Source organism: Oryx dammah, unplaced genomic scaffold (assembly GCF_014754425.2).
Source record: "Oryx dammah isolate SB20612 unplaced genomic scaffold, SCBI_Odam_1.1 HiC_scaffold_3, whole genome shotgun sequence".
NCBI lineage: Eukaryota > Metazoa > Chordata > Mammalia > Artiodactyla > Bovidae > Oryx > Oryx dammah.
In genome coordinates, this window is record NW_024070187.1 from 101,728,299 (window position 1) to 101,742,733 (window position 14,435).

General features: G+C 57.7%; 1 protein-coding gene across 2 annotated transcripts in view; it reads right to left on the reverse strand.

The window, feature by feature from the left end:
* Positions 1 to 14,117, reverse strand: part of WFS1 (wolframin ER transmembrane glycoprotein) — a 31,199-nt gene extending 17,082 nt beyond the window's left edge. The window contains exons 1-2 of one of the 2 annotated variants that reach the window (XM_040237301.1): positions 13,963 to 14,117; positions 5,963 to 6,195 (exon numbers count right to left, since the gene is read on the reverse strand). In XM_040237301.1, the coding sequence (XP_040093235.1) occupies positions 5,963 to 6,194 (232 nt within the window). In that variant the 5' untranslated portion in view covers position 6,195; positions 13,963 to 14,117. Of the gene's footprint in view, positions 1 to 5,962; positions 6,196 to 8,010; positions 10,526 to 13,962 lie in introns of those variants that run through there. The other variant, XM_040237302.1, reaches the window with a different exon arrangement.
* Between the last annotated feature and the right edge of the window lie 318 nt (positions 14,118 to 14,435).

The following is a 14,435-nucleotide window of genomic DNA, read 5'->3' on the forward strand; positions in this document are numbered from 1 at the left end:
TGTCTCTCGGGGCTGCTGCCCTTCTACATCTTTACTCACTGGTCCCAGGGCAAGGCCTTGGCCTCCCAGGGTCCCTGGTCCTCCCCTGATGCCCGCCACGTGGGCTGAGCTGAGGGAAAGGTGACAAGAACCCAAAGGCATCCCGCGTGTCCTTCTCATCACTGCGGGCAGCTGGGTCACCCTGCACCCTGGGGTGCCCCATCAGCCTTCGAGATGCTGGTTCTCATGAACACACAGGAAGGACAAAGCCTTGTGACCTTGTCTCTCCCAGGGGCCTAGCTGAGTTCTAAGGCGGGGGGTCCCAGCCAGGAGGTCCCAGCTTCCCACAGGCCCAAGCAGGGGTCATGGACCTTGCCCCTCATCACTCACCCAGCAGACATTTGCCAAGCACCTGCCCTGGACTGGTCTAGATGCCGGGAGCCAAGGGCACTGAGCCAAGAGAGGTAGGAACGCCAGCTTTCCCTGCCCACCCAGGGTGCCAGCAAGGACAGCCACAGTCCAACAGTGGAATCTATGGAGGTGCCAGGAGTCATCAATGCTGATGGGAGAGGCTTTTTGGGGGAGGTGACGCCCAAGACTCGGAATTCAAAGAGGAGGGGAAAGGCAAGGGATGAAGGGCATATTGTCAAGTTTCCTGAGATCTGAGGAAGCCACTAGACCCAAGAGAGCCTCACTGCCCCAGCCATCTGTCCTCACGACAGGTCATCCTAGAGTGAGGGGATCACAGGGATGCTACGGCAACCAGACAGATCAGGGCTTCCATCAGAGTCAGGATAAATAATCCAGGTACAGAGCTCCTGAGATCATCGAGCCAGCACCTCCACCAGACAAGGAGAAACTGAGTTTTTATGGCTGTGACTTGTCCCCAGGGAAGCAGGGACTCAACGCTTTGCATCCAGCCCCTCACCCCATCACATCCCAGCCTTCCTCTCACCTCCTGGCCTTCCTCAGGGCCCATTCCTGCTGTCCAGCTTTGAACCCCACTGCGAAACTGCCTGCCTGCCCCCCAGACCCACCTGATGACTCCAGCCAGAGGCCTGGACTCAGTCTAGCTCCCCTGAAGCCCAGTCTACCCACCGCCCTGCATTGCCACTGGCCTCAGCTCCCACGGTTGTCCACGGTCATCTCCATGTAATAGAAATCACACTGCTCCTCTCATTTAAAGGCTTTAATGCTCCCCGGAACACCCATTCCCCATACCCTGACCCTCGAGGCCCTACTTGAGACTCTCCGACCTCTTGACCCCACGTCCAACTGCTGCCCAGAGCCACCAACCTCGGAACCCTCATGCTCTGTGTGTCTTGCATTGTTCGGGCCTCCCTTCACTGACCCGGGGTCGCCCTCCTAGAGGCGGGCCCTGCCTGCCCTGCCCACCGTCTCCTGCACCCGCTGGGCAGATCCTCAGTTAACACTGGGGTGTATGCTTCCTGGCAAACAGAACCCTCACCAGGGGTTCCAGACACCATTCCTGTCTGCAGCCCTGGGGCCACCTCAGCGAGCGCCAGCCCCACACTCAGAACTGGAGGCCTTGTGGACTTGGCACTCCTGAGGGCCTGTGAACCCTGCAACCCACCGAGGTTAGCAGAGAGGGCGCCTCGTCCTCCGTGGCCCCTGCCTGGTGCCCCCCACAGAGGACAGAGTTACTTGGTTCTTCTGTCTCTCCCTTCCCTTGAGCCTTCACCCCCCTGAGTCTGAAGACCAGCCTGGGCTCCAACCCTGGCCATCCCTGCTGTGCTGGTACACAGGGCGCTGCTCTGAGCCGCGATGCAGGAGGCAGGCCCAGGGCTCCGGGCACTCCAGAGCTCCATCTGTGGTCACCACCGCCACCAGAGGCCATCACGGTGGCTGAGCACAGACTCGCAGACTGTGTTCCATCTCGACTTGACCCCTCACCAGCTGGTGGCCTGGAGTCCTCTACTTAACCCAAGATGCGTGCTCCTTGGAAGAAAAGCTATGACCAACCTAGACAGCATATTAAAAAGAAGAGACATTACTATGCCAACGAGGGTCTGTCTAGTCAAGGCTATAGTTTTTCAAGTAGTCATGTATGGATGTGAGAGTTGGACTATAAAGAAAGCTGAGTGCTGAAGAACTGATGCTTTTGAACTGTGGTGTTAGAGAAGACTCCTGAGAGTCTCTTGGACTGCAAGGAGATCCAACCAGTCCATCCTAAAGGGAATCAGTCCCAAATGTTCACCAGAAGGACTGATGATGAATCTGAAACTCCAATACTTTGGCTACCTGATGTGAAGAACTGACTCATTTGAAAAGACCCTGATGCTGGGAAAGATTGAAGGCAGGAGGAAAAGGGGACGACAGAGGATGAGATGGTTGGATGGCATCACCGACTCAATGGACATGAGTTTGAGGAGACTCCAGGAGTTGGTGATGGACAGGGAAGCATGGCATGCTGCAGTCTGTGGGCTCACAAAGAGTCGGACACAATTGAGCGACTGAACTGAACTGAACTGGACGTGGCTGGAGAAGCGAGTTAACGTAGACAAGGAGCACAAGCGAGGCCTACCTGGGAGGTGCGATGCCATCTTCCTCTTGCTGTTACTTACTGGTACTTGACTGATGCTCAGAACTTTGCTAGATGGACAGGGGAGTTAATGAAAACTAACCCCAATCCCTCCCTGGGTGGGATGATCTCTGAGCTGTGCAGGGCTGGCAGGGCGGGGTCTGTGTGTTCAATTCAGCGATGGTGACAGCACTAAGGAAAGGGACACTGCACAGCCCAGAAGTGTGGGGTCGGGAGCCCGAGGCTGCCAACCTGCCCAGAACTCGCTCAGGACTCTCTGCCCCTCCCCTCGGGGGCAGAAGCCAATCGAGACCACATCTGTTTCCTGACTCTCCTTATCTGAAACTGGCAGTCTTGACTTTGTCTGTCCTCGGAGGCTGTTTCGCTTCACCCAGATTGAAACCAAGCATGTTTCCAGCCCTGGTCTCCACTCCCTGCGGCTGCAGGGTGGTGTTTGTGGCTGGACCAAGATTCCAGATCAGGCCCGGGTCTGCCCTAAGGACCTGGAGACAAAACACAGATCTCTGAAGGAGATGTGGAGCTCAGAAGGGCCCAGTGGGTGTGTTTCTGGGGTAAGCTGGGCATTAGTCCAGCACGATTACAGACGGGAGCTCAGGCTTGGTTCACCCTCCAGAGTCTGGAGGTCCCTGCAGCTCTACTGGGGACAGGAGGCCTTATGGGACAGGAGACTGAGGTCACCCCTGCACCCACCATCACTCAGTGCTGGCCACTCTGGCAACGCAGGGGCTCGGTTTCCTGGTCTCTAAATGGGGACACGGACAGAGCCTTCCTCTCGGGCTGCCGTAAGGGATCATGTAAAGCCTCCGGGTCCACAGGGCACCTGGCAGGTGTTGCCACCACGCGTCTGGTGCCTCTGCACGGAGTAGGGGTGGTACGGAGCTGGGGGTGGTCACCTCAGGCATCTGGCTTCTCAAGGGGAAAAATGAAACGACAAGGCTGGCTGAGCAGGAGAAGGGTGGGGTGGGGGCTGGGACCCCCTTAACTCACACGGAGCACCTGGGGGAGAGGAGGACCCTGTGACCACAAAGGTCACAGCATCTTGCCTTGTGCTGGTGCAAGACACGAGAAAGCACATGCACACATGCACACACACACGTGCGTGTGCACACACACGCACGGTCTGCAGCACAAGCCTCCCAGGGGGAGAGAAGAGGCTGACACTCACACAAAGCCGCTGCATGCAGACACACAGGGCCTAAAGCCAAGGTTAAGGCCGGTCACCCAAGAGGGACTGGGTGGGGCCCTAAAACTGGACGGATGCCTCAATGCACATGGTGATGCCCCAGGAGGGGCCTGAAGAGAAAGGGGTTGGGGGGAGGCTTGATGATACCCACGCAGCACATTGGGTTCTGCAGCTCGAGGCACGGACCCCTTCCCCCACACCACCACACAGGCACCTAAGGGACCAGGGGCCTTGACTCAGCACCGCGTCCCACGGGCCGGGCTGATGAGCACCCAGAGGCCCAGCATGCGGGCTCCACATGGCTGCTCTGACTTCACAGAAACAGTCTCAGAGAGGCCTCCCGACTCCCAGGAGAGGGCACACAGCTCAAGGTCGATAGCCCAGCCAAGTGTCCCACCCCGGCTGTCTGTACCCTTCCTGCACCACCTCGTGGCTCCGGATGCTCCATACATAAACAGCTCGTATGGAGAGACGCGTGCTCCGGCGTCCCGGCCAGGGTGGGCAGGAAATCAGCACTGGCGCCAAACCAGACAGCAGTTTTCAAACTGCAGACGTCGGCCCAGAAGGTCACAGAACCAAATGAACTGCCCAAAGCAGCATTTGTTTGCACATAAAAGCAAGAGCATGGAGACCTACCAGACAGCCAGGCATACACAGTAAAGGCAAGTATTGCTTTGGAAATTTCCATTCCCACTGCGTGTGCGTGTTGTGTGCACGCAGGCATGTGGGCGTGGGCACCAGGTTATGACTACGGTACGTGTATTTCTTACTGTGGGCAGAGGTCAGAAAGTCTAACAGGCAGTGAGTCATGAAGAGAAGCCGCAGGGCTTTCACCATTCCTGGAGCTCGTGTCCCCAGCGGGCTCTGTTTTGATCACTGTACCTACAGTGAAAGCCAAGGCCCCTATTTCACGGGGTTGGTCACTGTGAGTGTAAGACAGACATACTGAGAAGCACTGAGTGAGTTATTACAAAAAGTAACATTGATGCCAGCTATATTTTCCCCAAACATCACAGCCGGAGACCCAGGGATCCTTGCTTTTATGAAACTGACAGCAAGGCTTGAGGCTTTTTTTACCTACAACAGCCCCTGAAGCGCAAAGGAGCCTTTCACAACAGCTCCTGTTACAGCCCGCTGCCCAGTCCTGCTCACTCCTGCTGTAGCTCAACCGCAAGCCTGACACACGAGCATCACACATCTGATCCTTCCATCCTTCTTTCCACCCCGTCACCCAGGAGGTCCAGGGCTTTCTCTAGGCCAAGCCCACCCAAGGCGAGGTCAGTTCTTCCATCTGGCCCTTGCCTATGCTGTGCTCTCTGCCCCCTGCAGGCTCCAACTTGCTCAGGCATCCTTTCTTCCCAAGGCAGGCCTCCGGCTCCCTCCCCAACCCAGCACCAGGGCCACCTCTGTGCTCCCGAGGCCCCCTCAGAGGCAGGGCTCACCTGTGCCACCGATGGCCACTCAGGGCTGGCACCAGGCCGTGCTCAGTGAGCAGCAGGTGGACTGACCAAACCCTGGCGACCCTCCCCCAATGTCAATGGCACGACAACCAGTGGTCCCAGCCCACCCGGGGCCTCACACTATCTCGTCTGGGCCCCTGAGAAGTGCTTCCTGGGACAGACTGGAAACCTGAGTGGGGGGCCCAAGAGTGGACTGGGGTTTGGGGCCATCCTTGGCCGCCGGGCCTGGGCATGGAGGATGGTGGTCCAGAGGGCAGCGGGGACCTGGGCCAGGGGCCAGGGGCCAGGAATTCCAGGGTGTCAGCTGGCCTCCAAGGGCAGTGGCCACGGGGGGGCCCCAGACCAGGCAGAGAGACCTGACCAAACGGTCACCTAAGAAGTGGCCATGGTGGACAAGGGATGATGACATGGGCCGCCCCAAGTGCTGGGGGGGACCAGAGGGGAGCCTGGCTCCCGCCACCTCCCACCACACAGTGCCTGGTGCAGACCACCTGCCGAGTCCCTGAGCAGGTGGGAGCTGGTGCATTCGATGATAAAAAAAGGAAGGAAACATGACATCTGCTGCAGCCCAAGTCTATGATCTTGGGAGCACATCCTGCTGGGAGGTGGGAGTTGACAGGCCTGGGTGGAGTGGTTCGGCCCGACTTCAGGGGATGCCTGCCCGTGGAAGGAACCTTGCAGGGACATCTGGCCCATGTGCCAGGACCCAGGCGTCCATGGTGCCCACAGAACAGCCCCCAGGGAGGATAGTCCGGCATCCCGCGCCCTGCCCCTTACCTGTTCTGTCCATCCTCTCTCGGCTCCTAGCCCGTGAGGCCTGGGGCATGGCCGGGGCGGCTGGGTCTCTCGCATCTGATCCAGGTCCAACTTGGGGTCCAGGAGCGGAGGGCGCCCCGCTGAGCTCCTGCTCTACCGAGGTGGTGGCGTTGAGCCTTGAGCGGGCTTGTGGCTGTGGTGGCAGCGGAGGCTGGGTGCCAGAGGGGCTCAGAGGAGGGGCGCTGGAAGCCATTCTGAAGCGAGAAAAACCGGGGGGTCAAACACACGAGGCCAGCCAAGCCCAGGCTGCCCTGGCCTCTAGCTTTTGGTGGAGAGACCGGATGGCAAAGGGAAATGGAAGGGCGCTGCCCAGCATTCCACGTGATCTCATTCAATCTCACAACAGCCCCCGCAAAGACATTCCCATTTTACAGATGAGGAAATTGAGGGAGGAAACTCGCTCAAGGCCCGCTGGCCTGGCAGGTCCCACAGCAGCCATGACCCGGGCCCTCAGTCTCCAGGACTTGAGTCCTGGGCCTCGGGTGTGCTCATCTGAGAAATGGGGATGTGGCAGGTTGGGAGGCTTCAGTGAGATGGTCCACATGGAGCCCTGGGCACAGCATTTGGCTGCGCTGGAATGAAGCTGGTCTCCCAGTCTGTCCACCCAAAATCTGTGCAGGGGACCTTATTTGGAAGATGGGGGTCTTTGCAGATATAATCAAGGATTTTGACAAGAGAGCATCCTGGCTTAGGGTGGGCCCTAATCCAAGGACTGGGGTCCTTATAAGAGGGTAACACAGAGACAGAGAGGAGGATGCCACATGGAGGAGGAGACAGAGATGAGAGATGCGGCTGCAGGCCCAGAGACACCAGCAACATCCGGAGTCAGGAAAGACAAGGAAGGACTCTCCCACAGAGTCCCCCAGGACAACCAACCCCGCCGACATCCTGATCGCGGACTTCTGCCTCCAGAGCTGTGAGACGAAAAATTTCTGTTGTTTAAAGCCACCAAGTTTCTGTCAATTTCTCCTTAGAGCCCTACAGAAGGAATACACTGGCACAAAGTGGAAGTTTAAAATAAGCTTGAGAGGGGATTCCCTGGTGGTCCAGTGGCTAAAACTCTGAGCTCCCAATGCAGGGGGCCCAGGTTCGATCCCTGGTCAGGGAATTCGAACCTACATACTGCAACAAAATTATCCTGCATGCCTCAGTGAAGACCTGGTACAGCCAAATAAATAAATTATAAAATATTTTTAAAAAGTAAACATGAGAAGCAGAGGGAGGGAGGGAAAGGGGGAGAGGAAGAGGGGTGGAAGACAGGTGTGGGGCGAACATAGCCCCTGGAGCAGGATGTGGTCAGGCCTGGCCAACTCCAAAGCCCCCACACCAGGCACGAACCCCAGGACACAACTCAGCGAGCCTGAGGACACCGGATACGAACCCATGCTAGACGTGGGTGATGGAAACCGGGGGGCTGGTGTGTCGGAACCAATGACTGGAACAGACTGGCAAGCAAAGAGATCTGATGACAAACAGGGGCAAAGGGCTCGATTAGTCAATGCTGCTGTTTAGCAACAAGGCGAAAATCACCGCTGACACAACTGAGAGCGACCATGAGCCCCAGACTATGGGGCTGAGAGCTCCAGGCCTTCCCCAGCCCCAGGACCCCAGACCGGGGCCCTGGGGAGCAGGGATGGGCTTCCATGGACACAAACACTGAAGCAGATAGGACTGCGTACACTGAGCGGGGTATCCCCAAGGATCCCATGGCCCTCACCCCAGGCTCAAGGCCACGTCCACCCTTGAGGAAATGAGAGCAGAGATGAGGAAATGAGAGCAGAGCAGGGAAAGGCCGGGGGTGAGGAATCCGGCTCCCAGACTAACCCACCACAGCCACTGTGCTGCCAGTTCTGGGGTCCTGAGCGGGTCACATTCCTCTCTGCCCCTCTTTCCTCGACTGTAAATGGGGGTACTGTGCAGACTACATGAGATCAGAGACCGGAAGGGCCAGGCTCCCAGGTATCCAAAGCGTCCAGCTCCGGCTCCCTCGAGCCTGCAGAAGTGGGTACCTGAAGCATGCCTGGAGACTGCCGTCACCAGAAGAGTCACAGGAGGCCCCAGAGATCAGACCTTCATTCTCCAAAGGACCCTGGAGATTTCAATCTGGGCACGACTCCCTTGGAGGGGCCAAGCCCTTATTTTAAAACATCCCCTTGGCTGCGAACCAAAAGCATGTCAAGCCACACGGATCTCTGCTTGGAAACCAATGCAGAGCTCAGTGTTCCCGAACGCCAGGCTTCCGGGAACCAAACAAAGATGCAACTTTTGTGAAATCCATCATCTGGGTAGACGGGCAGGCAGGCCCCGTGGGCGGGCGGCCAGCTGCAGGGGGGCGGGGAAAGTCAGCCGTGAATTCTGCAGACAGAACCCAGCTGTGCAGGTACCCGGCCGATCGGAGACAAACCACGCGGAGTCACGTCTGACCTCACCATCTCCTGTGGCTCCCACTGCCCCGGAATCAAGTGCTACCTTCCTGGAGTGGCAGAGGGCAAGCTGGCCTTCAGAGAGCTGACTTACACCAGGGATCCTCTGTCACTACTAACAACGCAACAAGCATGTCTGGAATGTGCCCTTCTCAGCAATTCCCACCGATTTCTCCTGAGGGTGCGGGTGGGGGTGGTTGGCCCGGGAGGAGCGTCCTGCTGTTACCCGGCTGTCGTGGATGGTGAGATAACTTGTCCTTCCACGCTCACCCCCTTTCAGAGACAGCAACCTCGGCTCCAGAAAGGTGAGATCCCTACCCAAGGCCTCGTAGCTCAGAGTCTTGGAGCTAGAATTCAAAACCACAGAGCCTCTCATTCAGAAAGACCTCATTTCTGAAAAAGAGGCCTCTCAAAATCTGCCCACCTGCCTCTGCGATCCAGCCCCACCGTGCCTTCCCTTCCCCCATCACTCACTTCCAAACCTACAGTTCTGTGACCCCCATGCCTTAGCTCTCAAAGCGCCCCCCAGACCTGGAAGTGCCCTCTCCGCCAGGACCAATCTGACATGTCATTCCGACACGTCGTTCAAATCAAGGGCCCAACTCGCCCCCTTCTGGGAGTTTCCCAGCTGCCTCTGCCCCGAGTCCTGTCTCCATCACCTGCTCTCAGGTAACCACACAGCACCCAGGGCATGTCTCCTGGAGAGCCCTCTCTCTGCCAGGTGGACAAGAAGGACTCACATCTGTCTGTCTCCCCATCTACAAGGAAGGATGGGTCAGGAGGGACAGCACCATCCCTCACCATCAGGACACAATTTTTCCACCAATAGCCAACACAGGGAGTGCATGTCAGTTCTAACTTTCATTAGCTACTTAGGGCTTCCCTGGTGTCTTAGTGGTAAAGAACCCACTTGCCAATGCGGGAGACACAAGAGACGCGGGTTCAATCCCTGGTTTGGGAAGATCCCCTGGAAGAGAAAATGAAAACCCACTCCGGTATTCTTGCCTGGAAAATCCGATAGAAAAGAAGAGCTTAGCGGGCTACAGTGCATGGGGTTAAAGAGAGGCAGACAAGTGAGCGACTGAGCACATAACCTCACAAGGCCTCAGTTTCCCCATCTGTGCAGAAGGAATAATGCCTCCAATGAAGGGGTGCTCTGGGGCGCAAGGGTGTGAAGAAAGAGAAAGCAGCAACCATTAAAAAAAAAAGCCATTTCTCCCAAGTGCAAAACAAAGGCACATTCAGTTGAGAGACACCTTATAATAGAAATTTCAGGAGAACAAGTAGCTTCTGGCTGGCCTCTTGGGCTAAGTATCATGCATGCCACATTACAATCACAATGAAACTTTTAAAGTGAAATCTCTAGTTAGTGAAAATGGACGAACAGAGGAGGATTAATTTTCAGATTTCCTGAGAGTCGGCCAAACCTTTTATGGATCAAACGCCTTATTACTTAAAAACAAACAAAATGACCCATTGCCATGGAGAGGTCACAGAGAAGACCACAGATGCTGTCCTGGTGGAGGGACCCACAGTGGCGTCTGGTCTTCCTTCGCTGACAGTCTTCTTTCTGGCATCTCATTCACTCAGAATACCTGCCTCCGTGCTTTGCAAGGTACATCTGAGGTAGTCTGGCCTGGGGGGAGGAGCCCTGGCAGAGAAGAGCTGGGTCCATCTCACTGTGTGACCAGAGAAAGCAGGTCCCTCCCTCCGGCCCTGCTGGCATCCTGAATCCCAACCACAGAACCAGAGCATCAGCATCGCGCTCCGCCCCGCCTCCAGGGCTCCTCCAATGCCTATGAGGCGGGGCGGTCAACCCCGACTGCCACCCCAGGGTCAGGGCAGTGGCTTGGAACCTGTCATTGTGTCAAATCCAGAGTGGCTGGCATTCTTTCCACATGAGCACCCAGGCATAATTTTACCCCAGCAAAACACAAAAACGCCAGCAACCACAGAGCTCAGTTGAGGGTCTGCCACCCCTGGAAGGGGGCTGCTGGGACCACACAACTACTGACAGGTGGAGAATGGCAGCATGTGGACTTCAGCCCACGCTCTCTGCTGCTGCTGGTAAGTCACTTCAGTCGTGTCTGGCTCTGTGCGACCCCACAGACGGCAGCCCACCAGGCTCCTCTGTCCATGGGATTTTCCAGGCAAGAGTATGGGGAGTGGGTTGCCACTGCCCTCTCCCAAGCTCTCTAACCCTTGCTTATAAGGGCCACGTCCACTCGGCTCTCGACCCCCAGGGGACCACCCCCCCTCTGAAACATGCCCTCAGGGGAAAGACTCAAAGACGTTCACGAGCTCTGATGCCAGCTGCAAGGGGATAACCTGGGATGCCCACTGTTTCACACCCACAATCACACCCAACTGTGGACCTCCACATCTCTGCTCTTACAGGACACCTCTCAGGTGTGTCCATCATACATTCCAGCGCCGCCCAGAGAGGGCAGATGTGAAACTCACAGCCCCTCTAGACGCTGCTACACCATACAGCCATTAGCCACGACTTGTGTAAGAATATTTAAAGTTAAGGCCATGTTTGTATAACTCTGTTGAGCAGGATTTAAAGCAGCATGAGATACTGCCCTGAGTCTATTTAGATGAAAACAAAATGCACCTTCAGAAAAAGATGGAAGAAAATGCCCCCTCTCCAACAGACAGCAATAGTGTCTACGTCTGGGTGAAGAGGCTAGGTGTGTGCTCAGTCCTCAGTCATGTCTGGCTCTTTGTGATCCCATGGACTGCAGCTTGCCCTGCTCCTTTGTCCATGGGATATCCCAGGCGAGAATACTGGAGTGGGTTGTCATTTCCTCCTCCTGGGGATCTTCCCGACCCAGGGATCGAACCTGTCTCCTGAGTCTCCTGCATTGGCAGGCAGATTCTTTATACCACTGAGCCACTGAGGTAGTTTTATTTTATTCTTTTTTCTAAATATGCTCCCCTAATTTTCTATAATGAGTGAAGGTTTCTGGAATTACAACAAAATGTCAATTCTGAAACCCATCTGTGACTGAGCCCAAAGCTAGAGGGTTCAGGGGTGCTCAGGGTCTGGGATGTCTGCTCTGGCCTGGACAGCCCAGCCGCCTGGCATGAGGCTGCTCAAGACAAGGGCACAAAGCCCTTGGAGATTCCCAGGTATCTATTTTTGTCCCAGAGTCTTAAGGGCCAAACCAAGGAACATTCCAGCTCTACCAATGTGCCAAGTTCACAGGACTAAGGGGGAATCAGGCTGGGGATGCTCCCACCTGGCCAGGGTGGGTCAGTGGGCATGGACTGTGGGCTGATTCTGTGCCCAGCCTGTGCTGGGCCTCCCCACCCCACTGAGGATCCCACAGGGCCGGCCTTCTCGAACTCAGTCCGGATGGGAAGGATGACACCTAAACAAACCACCACCAGGATGGCGCACTTGGCAGGGGTGGGGGGTGCAGCAGGCACAGAAGGGGTCCACCCTCAGCTGTGGGAAAGGAGCAGGGCGGGGATTCTCCACGAGAGGCCTGGACCAAGCCTTCAGGACAAGCCAGGACAAGCCAGGCAAGGGTGAAGGAGGGGGAAGAATGGAGATGTTTGGGCATTTCAGTGGGGGACTGCCCAGGAGAAAAGGCAGTGGACAGAGAAGGAGCTGGCAACGTGGTGGGGAAGGTGCAAGTGGCACAGAACTGAGTCTTGGCAGAGGACACGGGGAGGAGAAAAGAGTCTGAGTGGACAGCCAGGAAGCTGGGGCAGGCCCTAAACAAGTGCCAAGCTTGGTGCTAGGGCTGAGCCCTGGGCAGAAGGAAAATTGAGGGCCGAGCTGCAGGGCAGCGGCAGTTTGAGACCCATCCAGGCTGCGTGGGGATAGGCCAGGGAGACCAAGGAGGGAGCCGGGCAGCCTTCCAGGGAAAGTGAGGAGGCCTGGCCTGGGGCAGGCATCTGAGGACAACTCCTGGGCCAGGAGAGACAAGAGCATCCCCAGCTGAATGAGAGGGTGTAGAAGCAGAATGTGGTCTGACTGATGGGGCAGGGCCATGGTGGTGGTGCCACTTTCTGGGGAGGGGATCTGAGGGAGGGGACGGAGTCATTTGAAGCATGGAGCAACCTCTCTACCAGAACCCTCTCATCACCAGCATTGTGGACCAGGGTTAGGTCTCTGTCCAGGCATTTTGGGGACTGAACTAGGATCCCCTCTTTGACCAACCCCCAAAGGCCTATCCAGCCTTGGCCTGGGAGGGGCAGGGGTGGCCTGAGTGGGGAGCCCTCCAGATTCCTTCTATCCTGGGAAAGAAGATGAGATGTGGTCTCCGGGCAAACTTTCCTGTGTCTAGTCAAGGCCCAGCTGCTGGGGGGAGCAAAAATATAAAGGAACCTTCCTCCAAATCCCCGTCAGATGCCAAGGGAGCACCGGTGAAAATCACAGCCCCTTGGAGACGGGCAGCGGGAAAGAGTGACCTCTGGGCTTCTCAGCGTGGCTTCCTCACTGGGGCCGTAGCGAGGGAGGCAGCCAGCACACCAGGTATCCAGGGCACTGCTTCCTGAGTGATGGATCCCGGAAGAAGGGAAAGCCCTTTACAAATGGGCCCTGTGCCAGGGGTCACTGTCCAAGGTGAGGAGAGGCAGGCATTTGTTCTCAGCGACTGCCCAGGAGGGGCACTGATTTCCACCAGGCTCTGCCCCATCCACTGTGAGGTCTTGGGCAGGTCATCAAACCCTAATGAGCCTTGGTTTCCTCATTTGTCAAATGGGCCCATAATCTCATACCCCTAAGACTACTGGGAGAGTCAAATACTGTGTAAGTGTTAGTTCCTCGGAATTTCTTAACATCAACTACAACCACTGGTGTGAGAGGTCCCAGATCCATCACACCCAGAAGAGATGGGTCAGATTTCTCAGAAAGTTTCCATCTGTCAAAGCAGAAATTGATGTTCCCCCGAGGGCTGGGATCACCTGAACCCTCAACACACACACACCATCAGCAGCCCTCATGGCGGGGTAGGGGGTGACAAGCGCCTTCCAGCGGCCCCAGGGGCGCTGAGGGCAGCTCAGGGTCTCATCGAGCAGGCCGAGAGCCGCGGGGGAAGGGCCATCGTGACGGGGCAACTCGAGATCCATGCTGTGGGGCGCAGGGGGCAGGGGCGCCCCCTTCCACCCACCGGGTCCCCAGCGCCAAGAGCCGCCTTCCTCTGAGGCCGGTTTTCCCGCTGGCGGTGGCGGGGGCGGGGAGAGGGACGGGGCGCGGGGAGGGTTCGAAGCCAGGCTCGTGGGCGTGACGGTGCTCAGAGCGCGCGGTGCCCCCACGATGCCCGGGGAGCCCAGGCTTGGGGTTGAGGGGGCGCGCATCCCCGGCAGGAAGCCGCAATCCAGGCCCGGGCAGGGGGAGCCCTGAGTGTCGCGGAGAGGACGGGACCCTGGCCCTCCAACTTCTGGGGAACTTGCAAGGGACATTGGTACCAGCCGCCCACCGCTCAGATGGGGAAACTGAGGCCGAGGCGGGCGGCCAGTCCAGGTGCTCTCGGTTCGCTTTCCAGGTCCCGCTGCAACCGCCCCTCGCCCCGAAGTACTCACCGGCCCGCGAGTGGGCCTCACGCGGCGCTGCGACGCCCTTGGGCCTCCGAGCTCGCCACAAAGTTGATCGGCAGCAGCTGGAAGGACCAGGGCCGAAGGAAAGCAGCCGGGACCAAGCGGGCTGTGCTGGTTTCGGTGGAAGCCGGTGAGCGCAAGCAGCAGCGCGGGGAGGGGAGGGGCCTGGGCGGGGCCGGGGCGGGGCCGCAGGCCGTCCTCCACTCCCGACGCGGCCCTGAGGACGCGGCGCCGACTCGGCCCGCTGAGCGGTCAGTCTGTCTGCCAATCACTCCGCACCTTCGCCAATCACAGAGCGCCTCGGCGGCTACAGCCTACGGGCCCACGGCGCGGCCAAGCTCGAGGTCGCCGGGAGGGCGGGTCCGGCCCGCCCACTGCGAAAGTTTCCGAGCTAACTCGGGCGGTGCGGTCCAGACCGAACCCTTGCACGCCACGCCACACCCACTGGGCGTCCGCGT